Source organism: Alosa sapidissima, chromosome 6, assembly GCF_018492685.1.
Source record: "Alosa sapidissima isolate fAloSap1 chromosome 6, fAloSap1.pri, whole genome shotgun sequence".
In the NCBI taxonomy this organism is placed as follows: Eukaryota; Metazoa; Chordata; class Actinopteri; order Clupeiformes; family Clupeidae; genus Alosa; species Alosa sapidissima.
Genome location: NC_055962.1, coordinates 24,843,780 through 24,863,061, shown reverse-complemented (window position 1 = coordinate 24,863,061; position 19,282 = coordinate 24,843,780). Strand labels below are relative to the sequence as shown.

General features: G+C 45.5%; 1 protein-coding gene across 2 annotated transcripts; it reads left to right on the top strand.

The window, feature by feature from the left end:
- The first annotated feature begins 2,127 nt into the window (after positions 1-2,127).
- On the top strand, positions 2,128-4,504 carry LOC121712271 (protein enabled homolog). Of its 2 annotated transcripts, XM_042096414.1 has the most exons (6): positions 2,128-2,229; positions 2,461-2,541; positions 2,652-3,248; positions 3,504-3,786; positions 4,084-4,229; positions 4,378-4,504. In XM_042096414.1, exons 1-5 carry the CDS (start codon positions 2,227-2,229, stop codon positions 4,116-4,118), a joined length of 999 nt encoding a protein of 332 aa, XP_041952348.1. In that variant the 5' UTR covers positions 2,128-2,226; the 3' UTR covers positions 4,119-4,229; positions 4,378-4,504. The 2 variants fall into 2 exon arrangements, with proteins under 2 accessions (XP_041952348.1, XP_041952347.1); XM_042096413.1 differs by having other exon boundaries at positions 3,504-4,229.
- Positions 4,505-19,282: the final 14,778 nt, after the last annotated feature.

Here is a 19,282-nt window from a genome sequence, read left to right as displayed (position 1 = left end):
TTGTTTATAAATCAGTAAATGGAGCAGGACCTAAATACCTGTCAGACATGCTTCAGCAGTACAAACCTTCTCGTCCTCTCAGGTCCCAGGTGAAAAACCTGCTAGTAAAACCTACTGTTAGAACTATACATGGTGAAGCAGCTTTTAGCTGCTATGCGGCTCAGCTGTGGAACCAACTTTCGGATGACATCAAAAAGGCCCCAACTGTAACCAGTTTTAAATCTAGACTTAAGACCAAACTGTTCTCAGATGCTTTCTGCTAACTGTGCCGAGTTACAAATTCTGAATCTGCCTTGATAATTATTCTACCTTGTCTTTTATTACTTTTTTTTTACAACTTTTGCCTTTGTTTTTGCTTACTAATTATTTTTATTTTTAAATGATTTTACGTTGTGTTTTATGTTTTCTTTTTTATTATGATCTTTACCTTTTAACTATTCTTTGACATTGCCCTTCTATGCTTTTATTTGTTATCATTGTTTTGTTTTGTTTATGTAAAGCATATTGAATGACCTCTGTGTATGAAATGCTCTATAGGCTATAAATAAACGTGACTTGACTTGACACAGAGAAGCACACATATACAAAGGCAAACGCACACATGCACACACTAATTTACATAGACAAAAGTTGCAAGAGTAGGCTAGGGGATGGATTAGGAGATGGAGACAAATTGACAAACGTGATTTTTGTTTTTGCAGAGAGAATGTGCAGGACTGAGCGGCAGTCATACTGTATATTGCAGCGCTTTGCTATTTACATCTAGTTTTTGTGAAGGAACAATAAGAGTATGGAGGAATGAAAGAGAGACAGACATGAGAAATAAGATGTCCTGCTCACTCACGCATGTTTAAAAGAGGCCAATTGCTGATGACGTAGCGCATCAAATAAGCTATAGACCAGAGAGGGTTCAAGCGGAGCTAATCAAGGATCTTTGTATAGACCCTTTCAACAATAAAAAATAAAAAAAACAATGCTTGAACGTTCTATTTGGGTCCCAATCTACTTCCTCTGCATTAAGATAACATATGGAATGTTAAAAAGGAAGTCTTGTGGGGCCAACTATGATGCTGATAATGGAACTCTCTTGAAAGGGTCTATATGAACAAACACGCAAATTGCAGATAATATGAACTGATACCATGCGAGAAAGCATGAGGCCACCCAGAGGCCAACTACTAGTTGAACCTAGCCTCATTATCACATATTTTGGGGCAGACAGAGTAAAAAAAACACATTAATTCACAACACATTTGTGAATTAATTTAATTAACCAGAAGAATAAAAATGGAATCCTGATTAAGGACGCTTTCACACCTGGCTCTTTTTGAATCGGAACGTGGAGCGTTTCCCCTCAAGGATCGGTTCTCTATATATAGCTAGCCCATGTTTTGAATTTCAAGCGATTGTCTTAGGCTAGCTTTACACGCGAAAACGGGAGAGAGTGGAAGAAGCCTAGACTTTGGACACGCGCGCACACACACACACGCACATAAGGAGCTCTTAATAGCCAATGTGGGGTTAGGTGGTGACTGCGAGATAGTAGGCCTACCTTCAGCTGTCAAATGTTACCAATCAGGGAAAAATTTAATCGCGTGTGGATTTGTCTGTAGACCAACATTTATCTCACGTGGGTTTGTTATATCATTTGTTGCGATATAAATGCTGCCATGTGAACACAAACGAATCCAGGGGACAATGACGAAAAATTTGATCGATTCAGCCTGTGATTTGGAACAAAAGTATGAAAGAGCCATTACTCTGACCGCTATACAATAATGCCAACTGAGTCCCTGCGAGTCCAATTGAGACAATATCCTTTATGGATATGGACATTTTTGTCTGTTGTCACAGTTCATGAGCACATAATATGTTTTATATATGATATGTATTATATATAATATTTATTAATTATTTAATTATATTACAATATAATTATTATTTTGATTAACTAACGGCCTAATATTTATGCAATAACGAGTTTGGAAAGCAATGAATAAGAAACATAGTCATGTGTGTAAAACCGCGATTGAACTGCTTATCTACTACGCAAGAATGTGGCTCAGACACGTCATAAACGACGCACTTAAAAATCCATGCATGTTCTGGATGGAGCGCATGAAGCAACACAAACAGACCGATCGAGGAAAGATAGCATAGAGAGTTGTTCTGCCATATCCTATAGCGAATTCACATTTTGTCCAATCAAGAGGTTACGTCTTCACTATGGTGAGTTTAGGGGAATTTCGGAGATAGTAGGCCTACTTTTATTACTTTTTAATTACTTTATAAATCCCCCATATTTCCACTTTCTAAATGAATCGTATTATAGGCTACTGTGCGTTTCCAAAAAAGAAGTTGGATTAATAACAAAGGCCTACCCATTTCACCTTAAACATTGTGAAAAAGTTCGAGAGGGAAAACGGCATAGGTAAATATAAACGTCTTGGTTTATTTTAGACCCATGTGAACAGTGATTCACCAGCGGCCAAAGGGAAAGCAACCTCCCAGGTGAAATCCAGTGCAGAGGACTTCGGTGGGGTAAGACTGTGAAAATGTATTACACATTAAAAAAAAGAAAACCTATCTTAGATAAAGTTGGAATGTGAATCACAGTACTTATCAGTGATCACCTCACATTTTACTCGCAGGACCTGACTGAGTTCACTTCCAAATTCATTTCTGCCGAGGATCTGGAACGCATGCATCGTTCTTCAGAACCTCACAGACTTTTCACCCTTAGCTCACCAAGGCTTAATTTGGACATCAGGGCTGAGACTCTGAAGGTTGTGCGGGATGCTGCAACAGGCCAAGAACAGGCTTTGAAGGTGGCCATAGAAAGCATGAGGAGAGAGATGAAGCAAGTGATGAGGAGCAGACAGGGGGAAAGAGAGAGGAAGTTAGCAGTCCTGCTGGAGGGTAGAGAGACGCGGGTCATGGAAGTGGAGAAATGGAGAAACGAGGGAAAAAAACATCTCTCCCATCAAAAAAGGGAAGAAGGAGAGTGTTTAATGCTCAAAGACGCTATTGCTCAGCTACCCAGGGTAATACATTCCCTGGACCGCATGAGAATGGTGGAGCTTGAGGAGTGGGTGAAGAAAGAGGAAGAAGAGGACAGCTTGGAGTGGGCAACGTGGAGGGAGCAAGTTTTACACTTGGACACCATCACCAGGCAGCAGAGCAGAGACGCAGTGGCCAGAGTCGCTCAGCTCTGGAATACAGCAGAAAATGGAGAACGCCAGAACATTGTGAGTTACTGAAAAAAAGATGCAGTTCTGTTTCGATCTATCTTGTCAAAATATTAGTGTCTATTTCCTAATGTAAAATTTCCTAAGATAGCACAGTACTCATAAGTTATGGACATGATAGTGGATGCGGAGGAAAGGAACACCCTAGCTCCTGTTATTTCATCTCAGATATTGTTGGTGCATTAGTATCAGAAGTACAGCCTTTCACCCATGTATTGTCAATTACAAGATGCTATTTTTCTTTCAACAATACAGAGTGCTGCAACACTGGCTCTGCCATCCAAGCTCCCTCCTCTGCTGTCCAAGCTCCCTCATCTGCCATCACAACTCCCTCCTCTGCTCTCCAAGCTCCCTCATCTGCCATCACAACTCCCTCCTCTGCCATCAAAACTAGCTCCTCTGCCATCCAAGCTCCCCCCATTTGAATCCACCCCTTCTGAGAGCATTCTGCAACCCAGTTGCCCCTCTGCCTCCCATCCAGTGCAGGAGAAAACAAGAGGACCTAGACCTAGAGAGTGTTTCAGAACATTCCACACAGGTGAAAGAACATTCAGACCATCAGAACCATGTCATACTCCTCACCAGTATAACCCAGGATAGGTATAGAGTTTTAAGGTGTATGTAATCTACACAGATGTTGGACATATTTTGGTGTCAGGCAGAAGTTGGACAATATTAGCCAATTAGAAGTCCAGTCTGCCTGCTGCAGACAGTAAATATGTAGCTGAAGGAAAAGTATTGCAGCAACCTAATGACAGTCAAGCTCCTCTCTCTTTCTGTCTGTCTGTCTCTCTCTCTATCTCTCTCTCACTCTCTCTCTCTCTCTTTGACAAAGAGTGCTGTGGCAGAGCATTTGATGGTGAATCTTGATGCTGATGGTCAAAGTCCAGAGGCTACCAGCACATTGTCCTCTGAGTCCCTAGCAGCAGGTGACAGCGTGGTAGAGCAGGAGAGGAAAAAGACGAGAAGCATTAAAGAGAGGTGAGATTGCAAACACACAAAACAGTTAACATGATCTCTGAAGAATGTACTAGACTTCAGGTCGCTGATGAACTGACACAAGAAGTTGGGTAAAATGTAAACCTGTTAGCTTTTCACCACTCTGTGAAACATTTTCTTTTGTTTGTAGGTTTTTTCAGTTCATCAGGAAACTGAACTGCTGCAGTGCCAAAGAGGACTAGAAAGACCCATCAACCCACTTTGATCATTTGTATTAGTTTCATTTTCATAGCCACCATAAATAAATCATAATCAATGGTCATTTCTGCATGTGTAATTTCATTCATTTAATTTCATAGGGATATTATTGTTTGGCTATCTGAATATTCTTGATGACTATTGCAAAAGATCTTCTGAGCATCCCAACATTGAGTGCCTGCTTTATGTGTTTAATTAGATTATAGATAAACAGAGCAGCATACTATTAACAACTGCTTATCTTTTTTATGCCCATCTCTACCACTAGATGAGGTCAGTCTTCCCTGTAAAGCTTGAATGAAATCCTGAACCTGAAACAGGGCCTGGCCCCAGCCTAGTCCATAAGCGCACATTTTGCCACTGCCCTTGGCTTGAAACTCTACATTAGTTTTAACTGACTGTGCCTCAGGGAGCGCCCTGATGTCCATTGTTGTGAGGTGTGAGGTAAAACTGAGACTACATTATTGAATGCGTGCTCAGAGACCACCTGCAATGCACCATCACTGGACAGAAACCCACTGTCAATAAAGCCCCAGCTTGGAACGTATTTGGGCAGTGTAAGTTCTCACTGGCCCAGGGCTTGTGCAGTCCAACACGTCTTCACTTTTATGAGAGATACCAACAGGGATAATGGCTGTTCTGTCACATGTATTACTATTACCGGTAATGACATTCAGTCTTCATAGTCCTTTGGCCCCACTCCTCGGCTGCTTGTCCACCTCTTGATGAGATCCAGACAGTGGGAGCGGGAAACTACGCTGGCTCCCGAGCTCCCTTTGTAGCAGAGTTAATTATTACACTTTCACTTCCATTACCAGTTGACTTTTGATATTCCTATTTTATTTTCTTGGTAAAATTCTTCACAGGCATCTTTAATGTAATGAGTAATGAATGGGTTTCTAGAAAGCGTAGTTGGTTAACTTCAGTCGCAACCTTCGTAGTTCGCTCCGTCGTTGTTACATTTGGTGTTTCTAGAAAGGATAGTTTGAACTGTTAATCGCAAAAGTTTGGTGATTTGAACTACTGCCCCTGGGCAGTCGCACTTGTGTCGTTCCTTAGTAGTTCCAGTTGGAGTCCGGAGCACCTAACCAAGGTGGTTGTTTATCTCGTGACTCAATGATTGATCTATGCTGTAGCTTAATTTTCATTATGAGACTGACTCCCCTACTGGGCTCATTCTTGCTATTTATGTTCATTTGAGTGTTGACTTGATTTTTGATAGTCTAGTGTTATAATCTTCACAGACTTATTAAAACAGTACAGTGATTAATGGTGTAGTGGCTAAAGAAGGGGACTTGTTGTCTGAACGTTAAAGGTTCAATTATCTTATGAAGTGAGATTGTCCTCTTGCTTCTGACAATGTGTAGGTGAACTAGTGTGACACGTGGAAATACCAAATTAAGTAAACTGTTTTATACGCTTCTAATAGGTTGAGGTTTTTGCTGATGGCAATAACAATGCCAGCATTAATCCCTTTTGGTTTAAATTAGAAAAATGTCGACATAGGCTGTGGCAGAGAATTTCTAGGGGGTGTGGTATTACTGTACACGTTGCCACTGTTTCCAATGATATGAATCGCTACATCGCTACATCATCAACAATGTTGTTGGAACTACGGTGTTCAAAAGCTGGAGGTAGGGAATTGCAACACAGGTACGATGCTTTCTGGAAACAGGTGTTACAACATCATTGTTTCATCGGAAGTTGCGTCGTACCACGGTGGTTGAGCAACGTCGTTGCTAACCTTTCTAGAAATGAGACCCTGATTGGTTGATTTGGTTTGTCTATCACCAACATAGGTAGTGATAGACAGATGGTTTATCCAATCAGCTAACCAGTATTTTCGCCCCTTCCCTAAAGTTCTTCAACGGAAAGTTTCCAGATGGATATGCCGAGCAAATGTGAAGCAATCCATCTGGCGGAGTCAGGTTAGTCTTAAGGGGCAGGGCCATGTCAACCCATCCCATAACCACTCGTTTGATGTATAGCTACCTAGTTAAAAATGAAAAAGCAAGGTACCTTTGGCTAACAGGTGCAGGCATAGAATTTGAAGCATAGGATCATTTTGACACCCTCTGAATGCATGCCAAGTTTCATGGAATTCCAATCATGGGGGACCACACAATACTTGAATATAGCCTATGTGTAAATTTAGTACCTACGTATGCACACACATACACACACACACACAAACATACACACATAAATACAAACACATACCACACGCATGCACAAACACACCCACACGCGAACACACACACACAGATATATAAAACACAACATGACTTAGAAAAACTCATTCATGCATTTATCTCCAGCAGGGTTGATTACTGCAATGGACTGTTCACAGGCCTTCCTAAAAAGAGTATTAAACAGCTTCAGGTGATACAAAATGCAGCAGCTAGGATTCTAAAAAAAACTAAAAGAACTGACCACATTACTCCAATGCTTAAGTCCTGGCTTCCAGTAAGTCACAGAATTGACTTTAAAGCACTATTGCTTGTTTATAAATCAGTAAATGGAGCAGGACCTAAATACCTGTCAGACATGCTTCAGCAGTACACACCTTCTCGTCCTCTCAGGTCCCAGGTGAAAAACCTGCTAGTAAAACCTACTGTTAGAACTATACATGGTGAAGCAGCTTTTAGCTGCTATGCGGCTCAGCTGTGGAACTAACTTTCGGATGACATCAAAAAGGCCCCAACTGTAGCCAGTTTTAAATCTAGACTTAAGACCAAACTGTTCTCAGATGCTTTCTGCTAACTGTGCCGAGTTACAAATTCTGAATCTGCCTTGATAATTATTCTACCTTGTCTTTTATTACTTGTATTTTACTACCTTGTATTTTACTACTTTTGCCTTTGTTTTTGCTTACTAATTATTTTTATTTTTAAATGATTTTACGTTGTGTTTTATGTTTTCTTTTTTATTATGATCTTTACCTTTTAACTATTCTTTGATATTGCCCTTCAATGCTTTTATTTGTTATTATTGTTTGGTTTTGTTTATGTAAAGCACATTGAATGACCTCTGTGTATGAAATGCGCTTTATAAATAAACTTGACTTGACTTGACACAGAGAAGCACACATATACAAAGGCAAACGCACACATGCACACACTCATTTACATAGACAAAAGTTGCAAGAGTAGGGGATGGATTAGGAGATGGAGACAAATTGACAAACGTGATTTTTGTTTTTGCAGAGAGAATGTGCAGGACTGAGCGGCGGTCATATGTTGCAGCGCTTTGCTAGTTACATCTAGTTTCTGTGAAGGAACGATAAGAGTATGGAGGAATGAAAGAGAGACAGACATGAGAAACTAGATGTACCGCATAGCGGTACAAAATATAACCGCCGCTCAGTCCTGTATATCCATTCCGCGAAAATAAATCACATTAATGTATTTGTCCATCTTCCACTCCATCCCCCACTCTTGAAACTTTTGTGTATGCTTGTTTGGAATGTGTGTGTGCAGGCCACACAAAGTCGCCTACTGGAGCTGCAAAGGTGAATAGATTTGTAGCACTTGCCAAAAAATTTGTAGTATTGTTATAAAACTTTTAAAATCTCTAAACAATCACAAGTAGGGCAGTTCATCACAGTCCATCCATTGCAACTGGACTGATGAAGGGTACACCTGTAGGCTACATTGTATTTGGGAAAAGCAGAAGGTAGCAGCATAATGTATTTATTATTTATTATTAAACAAAACAATCCCTGTCAGTTCCATGCAGTTTTTTCAACAGCTATCAAGAAGAGAGGTCATGGATTTGTGACTGTTTCTTCTTCTACAAATGCATAAGTTTAGTCATCTAGTTCATATGATATTCAGCTTTATTGTCAATGCACAAATTAAATACCAGTAGTCTAAAAAAACAAAATGTAGTTTTACCCAGTGGTGCAAATAACTGACATGTCCAAAAGGGCCTTCATGAAATGCGTTGCTAGACTGTTCATACACATTTTAACGGGCCAAGTTGAAGAGCCGTTATTGTTCGTGCAAATAATAGGCAGATTCATGTTCCCTTGCATTTTGCAACTATGAGGTCCATGGTTAGTCTGGCTTTCGCCAGACCAAGCTCAATCTTTTAAGATATCGAAAAAAAGAAATTGCCGGCAGATCAGGCTGAGTTCACCCAGCCTATAGTCCATGGTAGGCACCCGATAAACAATATTTCTAATTTTGCGATTGCCCACCCTGCGACGTGTTCGCCCCCCGGTTTCAGAGCTATTCTAAATGCAAAAATGCATAGAGGAGTTATGACAAAACCGTGACTGTTAAACTATATAAGGTAGGCCCTATGCTAGGCCTATTACACAACATAAATGGTCACTAGGCTATGCTGGCGACCCAAATAAAATCTCCTTTGGGAACCAATGGCTTACAGTATCAAGCGGACTTAAGCTGCCACCTCTTGGCGAAAAGTTAATAGTTTTGCATATCAGTAGTAATACATTTCACGCAGCTGTGTTAATCACGGAAAGCGCGAATGAAGTGGACACTTCTAAATGGAACCCAACCCACTGTACAGTAGCTCAAGGTCTGTGGCTAAAGCAGCCATAATGAAAACGTTATCATTGTTTGGATACTTCACACACACGTGTTTTTTAATCGCATAGACTACAACTACCAAGCTGGAATCAAAGCACATCGACTCCCCTCTCACACCCTAAACACGCACTTCGAACAAACAAAAAGCATCTCAGTCTCACGGTAGCCATAGGCAAAACTGTATCGGACCGGTGTAACGTTGGTACTAAATCATCCATCGCTTATTATTATTTATTTATTGACTTTTTAATTGATTTATTTTTTATGGGGAATGCTTTATACTTCTTAACTAATGTTGACAATGTGACTGCTATCTTTAATATCCTTCACTATATAATTTTTGTCTATCAGAACTATGTATTGAGTGTCGTACTGTATGTACTGTTTGTGGTGTATATGATCAAGTTAAATGTGACTGTAAATGTAACATCTCATTCTTTTCTAATAAAAAATGTTAATCACAAAAAAAAAATCATCCATCGCAAAGAATGATTTTTGTAGCACGTTCAACAAATGTAGGTACAGCCCTGCCCTGGATACATCTCTCAACGTGCGCTCTAAAACATTTGGTTTAAATGGAGATGTAGATCATCACGGGTGCGTTAATAGATCTACATTGCGGCGAGTTGACACAAATTATTCACTTTGACGAATTTATATAGTTTCAGTCCTAGTTACTTTACTTTGGGCCATGCTCTTCCTTACTTGAATCACCTTTGAAAATAGAGGATTGAAGTAGCCTATATGGGTGTTTGGGAATGAATGTTGACTCAGATGCTTTTTGAGACTTTGAGCAGAAATGTCCCAGCCCGGTGTTTAGGATGCATCATAGACAGGTTATCTTTCAGGTAGCCTATATATTTTCCATTAAAAAACCATCACGTAGCGAACGTGTTGTGGCTGACTCACTTAGCTCCTGTTAGTAGCCTAGGTTATTGTCATAAGCAAATGAGATGACAGTCGAAAGATACAATTAGTGCTGCTATCAATTTGCTTGATATAACCGCATAGTTTTCTACAAATGCAATCAAATTGGCCTCCATCACTCAACCAATGCTAACGGTAACATTATTGTACCTAGGTCCTATAGCTATTGACATTATAAGATTAACGTACCTGCAGTAAAAAACAAGCATGTCCGATAAACATTCTCAGATTTATTTCGGCTTCAAGAAGAAATGGGAATTACATTTCATGTGAAAATCGTCCTATCCTTATTAGACGTTCTCTGCGGTAAACTACAGTCCTTGTAGGAAGCGTCCATTGTTTTTCCAACCCACTTTAGATTAACTTCCAACAAAATTACGTCTCACTGCAACGATGCGCCATCTGGTGGACAAACGACTACGTATCGCCAATACTGGAAATGCAGCCATGATGATGATGAATATTTGGTTTTCCTTTAATCCTACTGAATTTGTAATTATGTATCGGCCGTTCTAATTGCCGATACCGATAGTCTGTGCGTGCCTGTGTGTGTGTGTGCGTGTGTGCACCACCATCTACAGGCTAATGAGTGTACAGTCACTAAATGTACACATAACTTAAATTATTTTTTTAGACCCCCCCATGGATGAAATTCTACGAAACTTGGCATACCCCCAGAGAATGCCAGGTTAATCATACACATAAAATTTGGTGCAGTTCTGAACATCTTAACTGAAGAGAGGGGCGATTAAAGCAGAATGATATTGCATTTTCATTTTTACCGGGGGGGGGTGGGGCGGGGGTGCAAATCACAAATGAGTGATTATGGGCTAGGTTGTTTGGGCCCTTGAGACCAACATACCATAAAAATGTCTTCATCCTCGGTGCCACGGTTCAGGTAGTTATTTAGGAAAAACTGCATTTTTGGGGTTTCGGGGGGCCCAGCGCGGAGGGGGAGTGGCCCCCGGGAACCAAACAAATTTTTTCCGTAAAAGTCTAGTGGGGCTACATACCCACCAAATTTCATGTGCCCCGGTGTTTCGGTGTCCCGGGTCCCGGGTATCGTTGACCAAAAATTCAGGAAGTAGATGACGGGGGGGGGGGGGGGACTTTGACAATCATTATATGACCGCTTCGCTAGCAGCGGTCATAATAATAACAAATTGACCTAGTTTAAATTAAAATGTACATGGAACTAGGAGCCTTTGAGTGTCTTAGGTCAGTTTGGGGGTTAAGGGATACTCTACAGAGTTTAAACATAATCCCCACAGAATGCATTAAGCCTGCTGGATGTCCTTTGGCCTTAAGTAAGCATGGGTGACGTGTACCAACCACTATCGCTAATCACCAATCCCTCAGCCCTCTCAGGGATATACCTCTGTGGTATTATCGGTTGGATGTCAGTGGTTCCGAGTTCACATTATCAATATATTTGTTAAACCGATCCATTTGCTTAATGTAGTTGCATGGGGAGAGGTCTGACAAAATACTTAAAAATAGCTCACTCTGCCTTTGCGTGCTGGGCCCTTGATAAAGAACAGGCCGCTGCAAGCCTCACCACAATGTGAAATATAGCCACACTGTAAAACATCACATATGTAATTAGCCATACCTGAACATGTACTGTAGGTTTTACAGTGTTCTCTGAAATACACCATGAAGACATGAATAGTGTTGACTTTGCACACAGCAAAAATAATGCTATTTGTTTTCTACAGGATATAAATTAGATACAACCAGATGCGCCTGTGTCTTTGTGTCATGCCCCTCTGTGTTACTTTATGGCAAAAAGTGGCATTGTTCTTTACTAGTATACTTAGTAGGGCTGTCAAAATAACTGATTAATTTTGATTAATTAATTTGAGAAAAAAATTGACCCCGAGCCGTTCTAGTCAGTAACCATTAGACTGTAAAACGAAGGAGAGAGAAGAATGTGCTGCCTAGATCACTAATTGGAACATTTACTTTTAAAAAACGGCCTGATGGTGTTGATAACAATAAAGTATTGATTAAAATAAAGTCCTCTGCAAAATCTGTAGCAAGGAATTTGCATATCACCGGAGTTCATCAACTCTGAAGTCACACATCAATGCAAAGAAATAGTGTTGACATTGAGGGGAGTGTTAATTTATTTTTATTGTGTCCCCTAGGTTATATCTGTGGCCTGAAATGCCTTGTATGTGAAAAAAACTTCTTCCCGAAGCATTGAATGAATTTGAATTATAGGTACATATTAGGTCATATCATAGATCAGGGGTCTCAAACTCTGGCCCGCGGGCCAAATCCGGCCCGTGCCCGGCCCAATTCCAGCCCGCGGCCTAATGTCAAAATAATAATGTAATTCGGCCCTTGAGGGTATTTTTAATTGCGACAAACAACTGTCGTGGCAGATATTCAGACTCGGGCCAGAAATTAAGTCCAAACATCTTGCCTACAACGTAACAAAAATACACCATTTTAAATGTTGAAGCCAAAAAGAAGGCGCAAAAGTCCGGCAGAGTTCCGTGCAAAAATTCCTTTAATGACTACATAGCACAAAGCCTGAGTGGATCGCACGATCGCACTCCCGAACAAAGGTAGAACTCTCACACAGGGCAGCAAAAAGAGACATCGGGATACAGAGTGCACATTCTGGTAGGATGGCTTCGTTATGTTATTAGTAATAGTTAAACTTGATATTTAAAATGTTATAAAAGTATGTTAGCTAGGAATAACTTCAGTGTATTACTTGATTATGATTGAGGTTATATGAATACATGCTTTACAGTTTCAAACTCGTTCTCTCATCATGATGTCTACAAACCATAGTGATAATTTTATACAACACAACAACACTGATTAAAATAGACGATAGATCCAAGTACGGTGACAAATCCCATTTGTACTCTTCTCCACCAGTTGCTAGACATCCAGAGCTTCAATTCAAGCCCAAATTTGCTGCACAAGGTTTTCAGGAAATAGGCCTACTTGTATTACACGCGTGAAACATGAAGACGTGCATTTGTTTGTAATGACGCGGAAGCGATGCAGGCCATAGTTTTGCACAAATTGAAGCAGAAATAGACCTACACTGTCAGACACCAAACAGGACGAGGACCACAATTGCGTCACGTTCAAAAGTTTATTTAAGGGTTGGGGGTTTCAGGGGTTCCGGGGGGGGGTACAGGAGTTCCAAGAGTCTGCGTGTGTGTGTTCCCCCAGTAGCCGAACAGCGAAGGCAGGAGCTGGATGATCCGGGAAGTCCTGGGGGAAACACACACACAACAGCAATTGAAACGAAGCAGCAGTACAGTCAAGGACTAGGCGGTATTCGTAGAAGAGGGACGGAAGGCAGGTCAAGATTACCGGGGCTGGAGAACACAGAAGTAGTCGAGCGGGTCCGGGATCACAGGCAAAGAGTCAGAGGCGTTTTCAATAAACAGGCAGGTAACTGGTGCTGGTTGCAGACGATCTGACAAGTGTGGACTGAAAAGCAAGGCTTTATATAGAGGGCATGATGAGTGGTGAATGCAGTGCAGCTGGTAGGTAACGAGGGTGAGGCAGAGCAGAGCAGGAACAGGTGGAGGTCATCAGGCTTCAATCAGCACGTGTTACCAGGCAGAGAGAGAGCTCATGACAGAACCCCCCCCCTAAGGGACGGCCCCAGAAGTCCCCAAGAGTGACACCACGTCGGGAGGGCGGAGGGGAGCCGGTGGAGGGCTAGAATTCCTCCGAGCGGTCCGAGTGAACATCCTCATCCTCGGAGGGAGCTGGAGGGTCGTGGACAGAAGACGGGACAGGTACCGAGACAGGGTCAGGGTCAGGCACATGACAGGAAGCCGGGCGGGCAGGACGGTTAGGGACCCCTCTGGGGCGGCCCCTACGGATTGCAGGTTGATCAGGATGCAGACGGTGGAAGTCGGCGATGAGTGTCCGGTCCACAATCCGACTGGCTGGCACCCAGGTTCTCTCCTCAGGTCCATAGCCCTCCCAGTCGACGAGATACTGGAGGCCCCTACCTCGCCGTCTGGACCGAAGCAGGCGTCGAACGGTGTACACCAGCCCACCGTCAACGAGGCGAGGAGGAGGAGGAGGAGGAAGCGGCACGGGGACCAGCGGGCTTTCATGCGTCGGCTTGACTTTCGAAACATGGAAAGTAGGGTGCACCCTCATGGAGGTTGGCAACTGGAGCCGGACTGCGGTTGGGCTGATGACCCTCTGGATAGGGAACGGGCCGAGGAATCGAGGTGCCAGTTTACGCGATTCCACCCGCAGTGGGAGATCCTTGGCTGACAGCCACACCTTCTGGCCAACACGGTAGGCGGGTGCCGGCGATCTTCGGCGGTTAGCCCCAGTGGCATAGCTGACAGCTGACTTGAGTAGCGTGGCACGAGCTTGTGACCAGGTACGACGGCAACGGCGGGCATAGGCGAGGGCAGACGGGCAGGACACATCTCCTTCCTGGCTGGGGAACAGGGGGGGCTGGTAGCCATACACACACTGGAAAGGTGACATACCAGTGGCAGAGCAGGTGAGGGAGTTGTGAGCATACTCTATCCACATCAGTTGTTGTGCCCAAGCCTGGGGTTTGCGAGAAACCATGCACCGCAGCGCCTTCTCCAGCTCCTGGTTTGCCCGCTCGGATTGACCATTGGACTGGGGGTGGAACCCAGAGGTGAGACTCACTGTGGCCCCTAGAAGACGGCAGAACTCCTTCCAGAATGTAGAGGTAAATTGCGGGCCTCGGTCAGAGACAACATCCCTGGGCAGCCCGTGTAGACGGAAGACATGATCAAGAACAGCCTGGGCAGTCTCTCTGGCAGATGGCAGTTTAGGGAGGGGAATGAAGTGTGCCATCTTGCTAAACCGGTCAACCACAGTGAGAATGACAGTCATCCCACCTGATGGTGGGAGGCCAGTTACAAAGTCCAAGGAGACGTGGGACCATGGTCGTGTGGGCACAGGCAAGGGCTGGAGTAAACCAGCGGGGGGCCGAGTGGAGGACTTGTTCTGATTGCAGGTGGGGCAGGCACGGACGAATTCTCGGACATCCCTTCTCAAAGACGACCACCAAAAGCGCTGGGCAAGGAGATGGCAGGTGCGGGCGGAGCCCGGGTGGCAGGCAAGGCGGGAGTTGTGTCCCCACTGTATGACCCGGGACCTCAAATTATCTGGGACGAAGAGACGACCGTCTGGGCATGCACTGGGACTGGGATGGTCACGGAGGGCCTCTTGAATTTCCGCCTCGATATCCCAGGTCAGGGCAGCTACGACGCAGGGATCGGGCAGAATTGATGCAGGTTCCTGGGAAGGGGCGTCATCCTTATGAAACTGACGGGAGAGAGCGTCCGGCTTGGTGTTCCGAGAACCTGGGCGGTATGACAGGGTGAAGTTGAATCTGGTGAAAAACAAGGCCCAGCGGGACTGTCTGGGGTTAAGACGTTTGGCATTGCGGATGTATTCGAGGTTTTTGTGATCGGTCCAGACCAGGAACGGAACTGTGGACCCCTCCAGCCAGTGACGCCACTCCTCCAGGGCAAGCTTGACAGCCAACAGCTCACGGTTTCCAACATCATAATTGCGCTCTGCAGGTGAAAGCCGGCGAGAGAAAAATGCACAGGGGTGCAACTTGTTGTCCTCCTCTGCCCGTTGAGAGAGTATGGCCCCGACTCCCACGTCTGAGGCATCCACCTCGACAACGAACTGCCGGTCTGAATCCGGCATCTGGAGGATGGGGGCAGTGGTGAACCGGGCCTTGAGGGTATGAAAGGCTGTGTTGGCCTCTGGGGTCCAGGAAAAGGGGTGTTTGATGCTGGTCAGAGCTGTGAGGGGAGCGGCGACGGAGCTGTAGTTCCGGATGAATTTCCGGTAGAAATTGGCAAAACCGAGGAATTGCTGCAGCTTCTTCCTATTCCCCGGAACTGGCCAGGAGGTAACTGCCGAGACCTTTGCGGGGTCCATCTGGATATTGCCTTCAGCGACGATGTATCCCAGGAATGACACAGTCTGAGCATGGAACTCGCATTTCTCCGCCTTGACATAGAGAGAGTTCTCCAGGAGCCGTCGAAGAACCAGCTGGACATGACGGGTGTGTTCGGACAGAGTTCTGGAGAAAATTAAGATGTCGTCCAGGTACACGAAGACGAATTTATTCAGCATGTCCCGCAGCACATCATTCACCAGCGCCTGGAATACCGCTGGGGCGTTGGTGAGGCCAAATGGCATTACCAGGTACTCATAATGGCCGGTGTGGGTGTTGAATGCTGTCTTCCACTCGTCACCCTCCCTTACTCGCACTAGGTGGTAAGCATTTCTAAGGTCCAGTTTGGTGAAAATAGTGGATCCCTGGAGCAACTCAAAAGCAGAGGTGAGTAAAGGCAGAGGGTACCGGTTCTTCACTGTGACATCATTCAGACCTCGATAATCAATGCAGGGGCGAAGAGAACCATCTTTCTTTCCCACAAAGAAGAACCCGGCACCAGCAGGAGAGGAAGACGGGCGGATGAGTCCAGCTGCCAGGGAGTCCCTGATGTAATCCTCCATAGTTTTTCTTTCAGGAGGGGATAGTGAGTAGAGGTGACCTTTGGGTGGAGCAGTCCCAGGGAGGAGATCAATGGCACAGTCGTACGGACGGTGTGGGGGCAGAGATGTGGCTTTGGTCTTGTTGAACACCTCTCGGAGGCCATGGTAACATTCAGGGACATTAGAAATGTCGTGGGCAATGCTGGGGGGTACTGAGCCGGGGGGCAGCGAGGCAGCACGCAAACAGGTCAGGTGGCAGGCATTTCCCCACTCTTTCACAGTTCCGGAGGCCCAATCGAGGTGAGGATTGTGGAGACGGAGCCAAGGGTAGCCCAGGATTAGGGGTTGGCCTGGAGAGCTGAGCAGGTGGAAGCGGATGGTCTCTCGGTGGTTTCCTGACACCATCATTGTGATGGGGGCTGTGATGCTGGTAACTGTGCCAATTGCGTGACCGTCCAGGGCCCGGGCTGGAACAGGAGTGGACAAGCGATGGCTTTCCAAGCCCAGCTGACGAGCAAGTCCTGTGTCAATAATGTTTGCTTCTGCGCCAGAGTCCACCAGGGCTGCCAGGGTGTGGGTGGAATCAGACAGGTGAAGACAGACTTGGATGAGGGGTTTACGGCTGATGGAGGGCTGAATGTTCATTGAGCTCATCCGGATTCCTCCTACATCTGGTGAGCTCCGGCTTTTGCTGGACAGGTGGCGACTCGATGACCATCACCACCACAGTACAGGCACAAGTTGGAGGTGATGCGTCGCTGGCGCTCTGCAGGGGTTAGGGAGGTGCGGCCGATCTCCATCGGTTCAGACTGGTCCGGCTGGCTAGATGGTGTGGCAGGTGCGGACAGAAGGGCAGTTGGGACACTCCGTGTGCTGGTGGATGGACTCTGGCGCCCTCTCTCATGACGGCGGGCCTGGATCCTGCGGTCGATGCGGACAGCCAGAGCAATGGCTTCATCAAGAGTGGGGGGTTGATCATGGGAAACCAGCTCGTCCTTTATGTAGTCCGCCAGGCTGTGGAGGAAAGCATCCACCAATGCTTCCATGTTCCAGGAGCTCCGACTTGCCACGGTTCGAAAGTCGATGGAGTAATCCGCAACAGTCATTCTGCCTTGGCGAATACTCATCAGGATCCGAGATGCCTCGGCTATTGTGGATTCCAAATCGAATACCTTGAGCATCTCCTCTGCGAATAGGTTGAAGGTTGCACATGCTGGGGTCTGGCGCTCGAACTCCGCCGTTCCCCAGAGTCGAGCTCGGCCCGTCAGGTGAGTGATCACGTAACCGACCCTCGCCCCTTCAGTGGCAAAAGTCCTGGGTTGCAGGGTAAACTGGACACGGCAGCTCGTCAGGAACGCCCGTACCTGGGTTGGGTCGCCGCTGAACCGCTCTGGATTGCCGATCCTGGGTTCAGGGGCTCCGGCAGCCACGGTAGCAGTGGACTGGGCAGGAGACTCGGGTGCTGGGCCGGTGAGCAGGCTGGCTGGGGCTGGGCCGGTGGGAGCAGGCAGAGGAGAAAGGTTGGTGAGAAGTTGAATGATCATTGCAAGTTGTTGCTGTTGCTGCTGGAACTGCTGACGCTGGCTCAAGCCGGCTTGAAGTAGGGAGGCAATGTCAGCAGTGTTGCGGTTTACCTCTCTCTCTGTCTCTTCCAGGCGTTGCATGGCGGTGGGTGGTTCTGGTTCGTCGGTTTCCATGCTGGTTCGACCGTGCGCTGGGTCCATGTTTGGTCAGATCGTACTGTCAGACACCAAACAGGACGAGGACCACAATTGCGTCACGTTCAAAAGTTTATTTAAGGGTTGGGGGTTTCAGGGGTTCCGGGGGGGGGTACAGGAGTTCCAAGAGTCTGCGTGTGTGTGTTCCCCCAGTAGCCGAACAGCGAAGGCAGGAGCTGGATGATCCGGGAAGTCCTGGGGGAAACACACACACACAACAGCAATTGAAACGAAGCAGCAGTACAGTCAAGGACTAGGCGGTATTCGTAGAAGAGGGACGGAAGGCAGGTCAAGATTACCGGGGCTGGAGAACACAGAAGTAGTCGAGCGGGTCCGGGATCACAGGCAAAGAGTCAGAGGCGTTTTCAATAAACAGGCAGGTAACTGGTGCTGGTTGCAGACGATCTGACAAGTGTGGACTGAAAAGCAAGGCTTTATATAGAGGGCATGATGAGTGGTGAATGCAGTGCAGCTGGTAGGTAACGAGGGTGAGGCAGAGCAGAGCAGGAACAGGTGGAGGTCATCAGGCTTCAATCAGCACGTGTTACCAGGCAGAGAGAGAGCTCATGACATACACCAAATGTTGAAAAAACGTTCACGAGTGATGAAGTTTTGGGTAGGCTATGTTATTCACCTAGATTCTGATTCTGAAGGAGAATATCTGCCTTTTGGAGATTATGATCGATCGTCTATTGACAGTGATAGTCACGGTGCGTCTGTGAATGGAGAGGAGTCTTTGCGTGTATACGACAGTGTCCACTAAGCATAGGCCCTACCATGCTTATTTCGACCCTCTGCCCAACATAGCTGGAGGTGGCAGCGGTAATCGTGATGATAGTGTCCGTGATGGACGTGGTACAGACAGCAGGGGTAGTAAAAATAGGGCTCTGAAGAACAAAGTCACCCACGATAGGAACCGATTTGACCAGGCTACTTTATTGTAGGCCTATAATAACGGTTTGTGGTTATAGGCTAGTAATAGTTTACTATTGTTGGTTTACATCTTAGGCTTACTGTTTTCCTGTTAATTTGATACAGTATATGATACACTCCTCAGCACTCATGACCCCCCCCCCCCCCACACACACACACACCCACACACACCTACAAGACTTTTAGCACTTTTACATCCCTC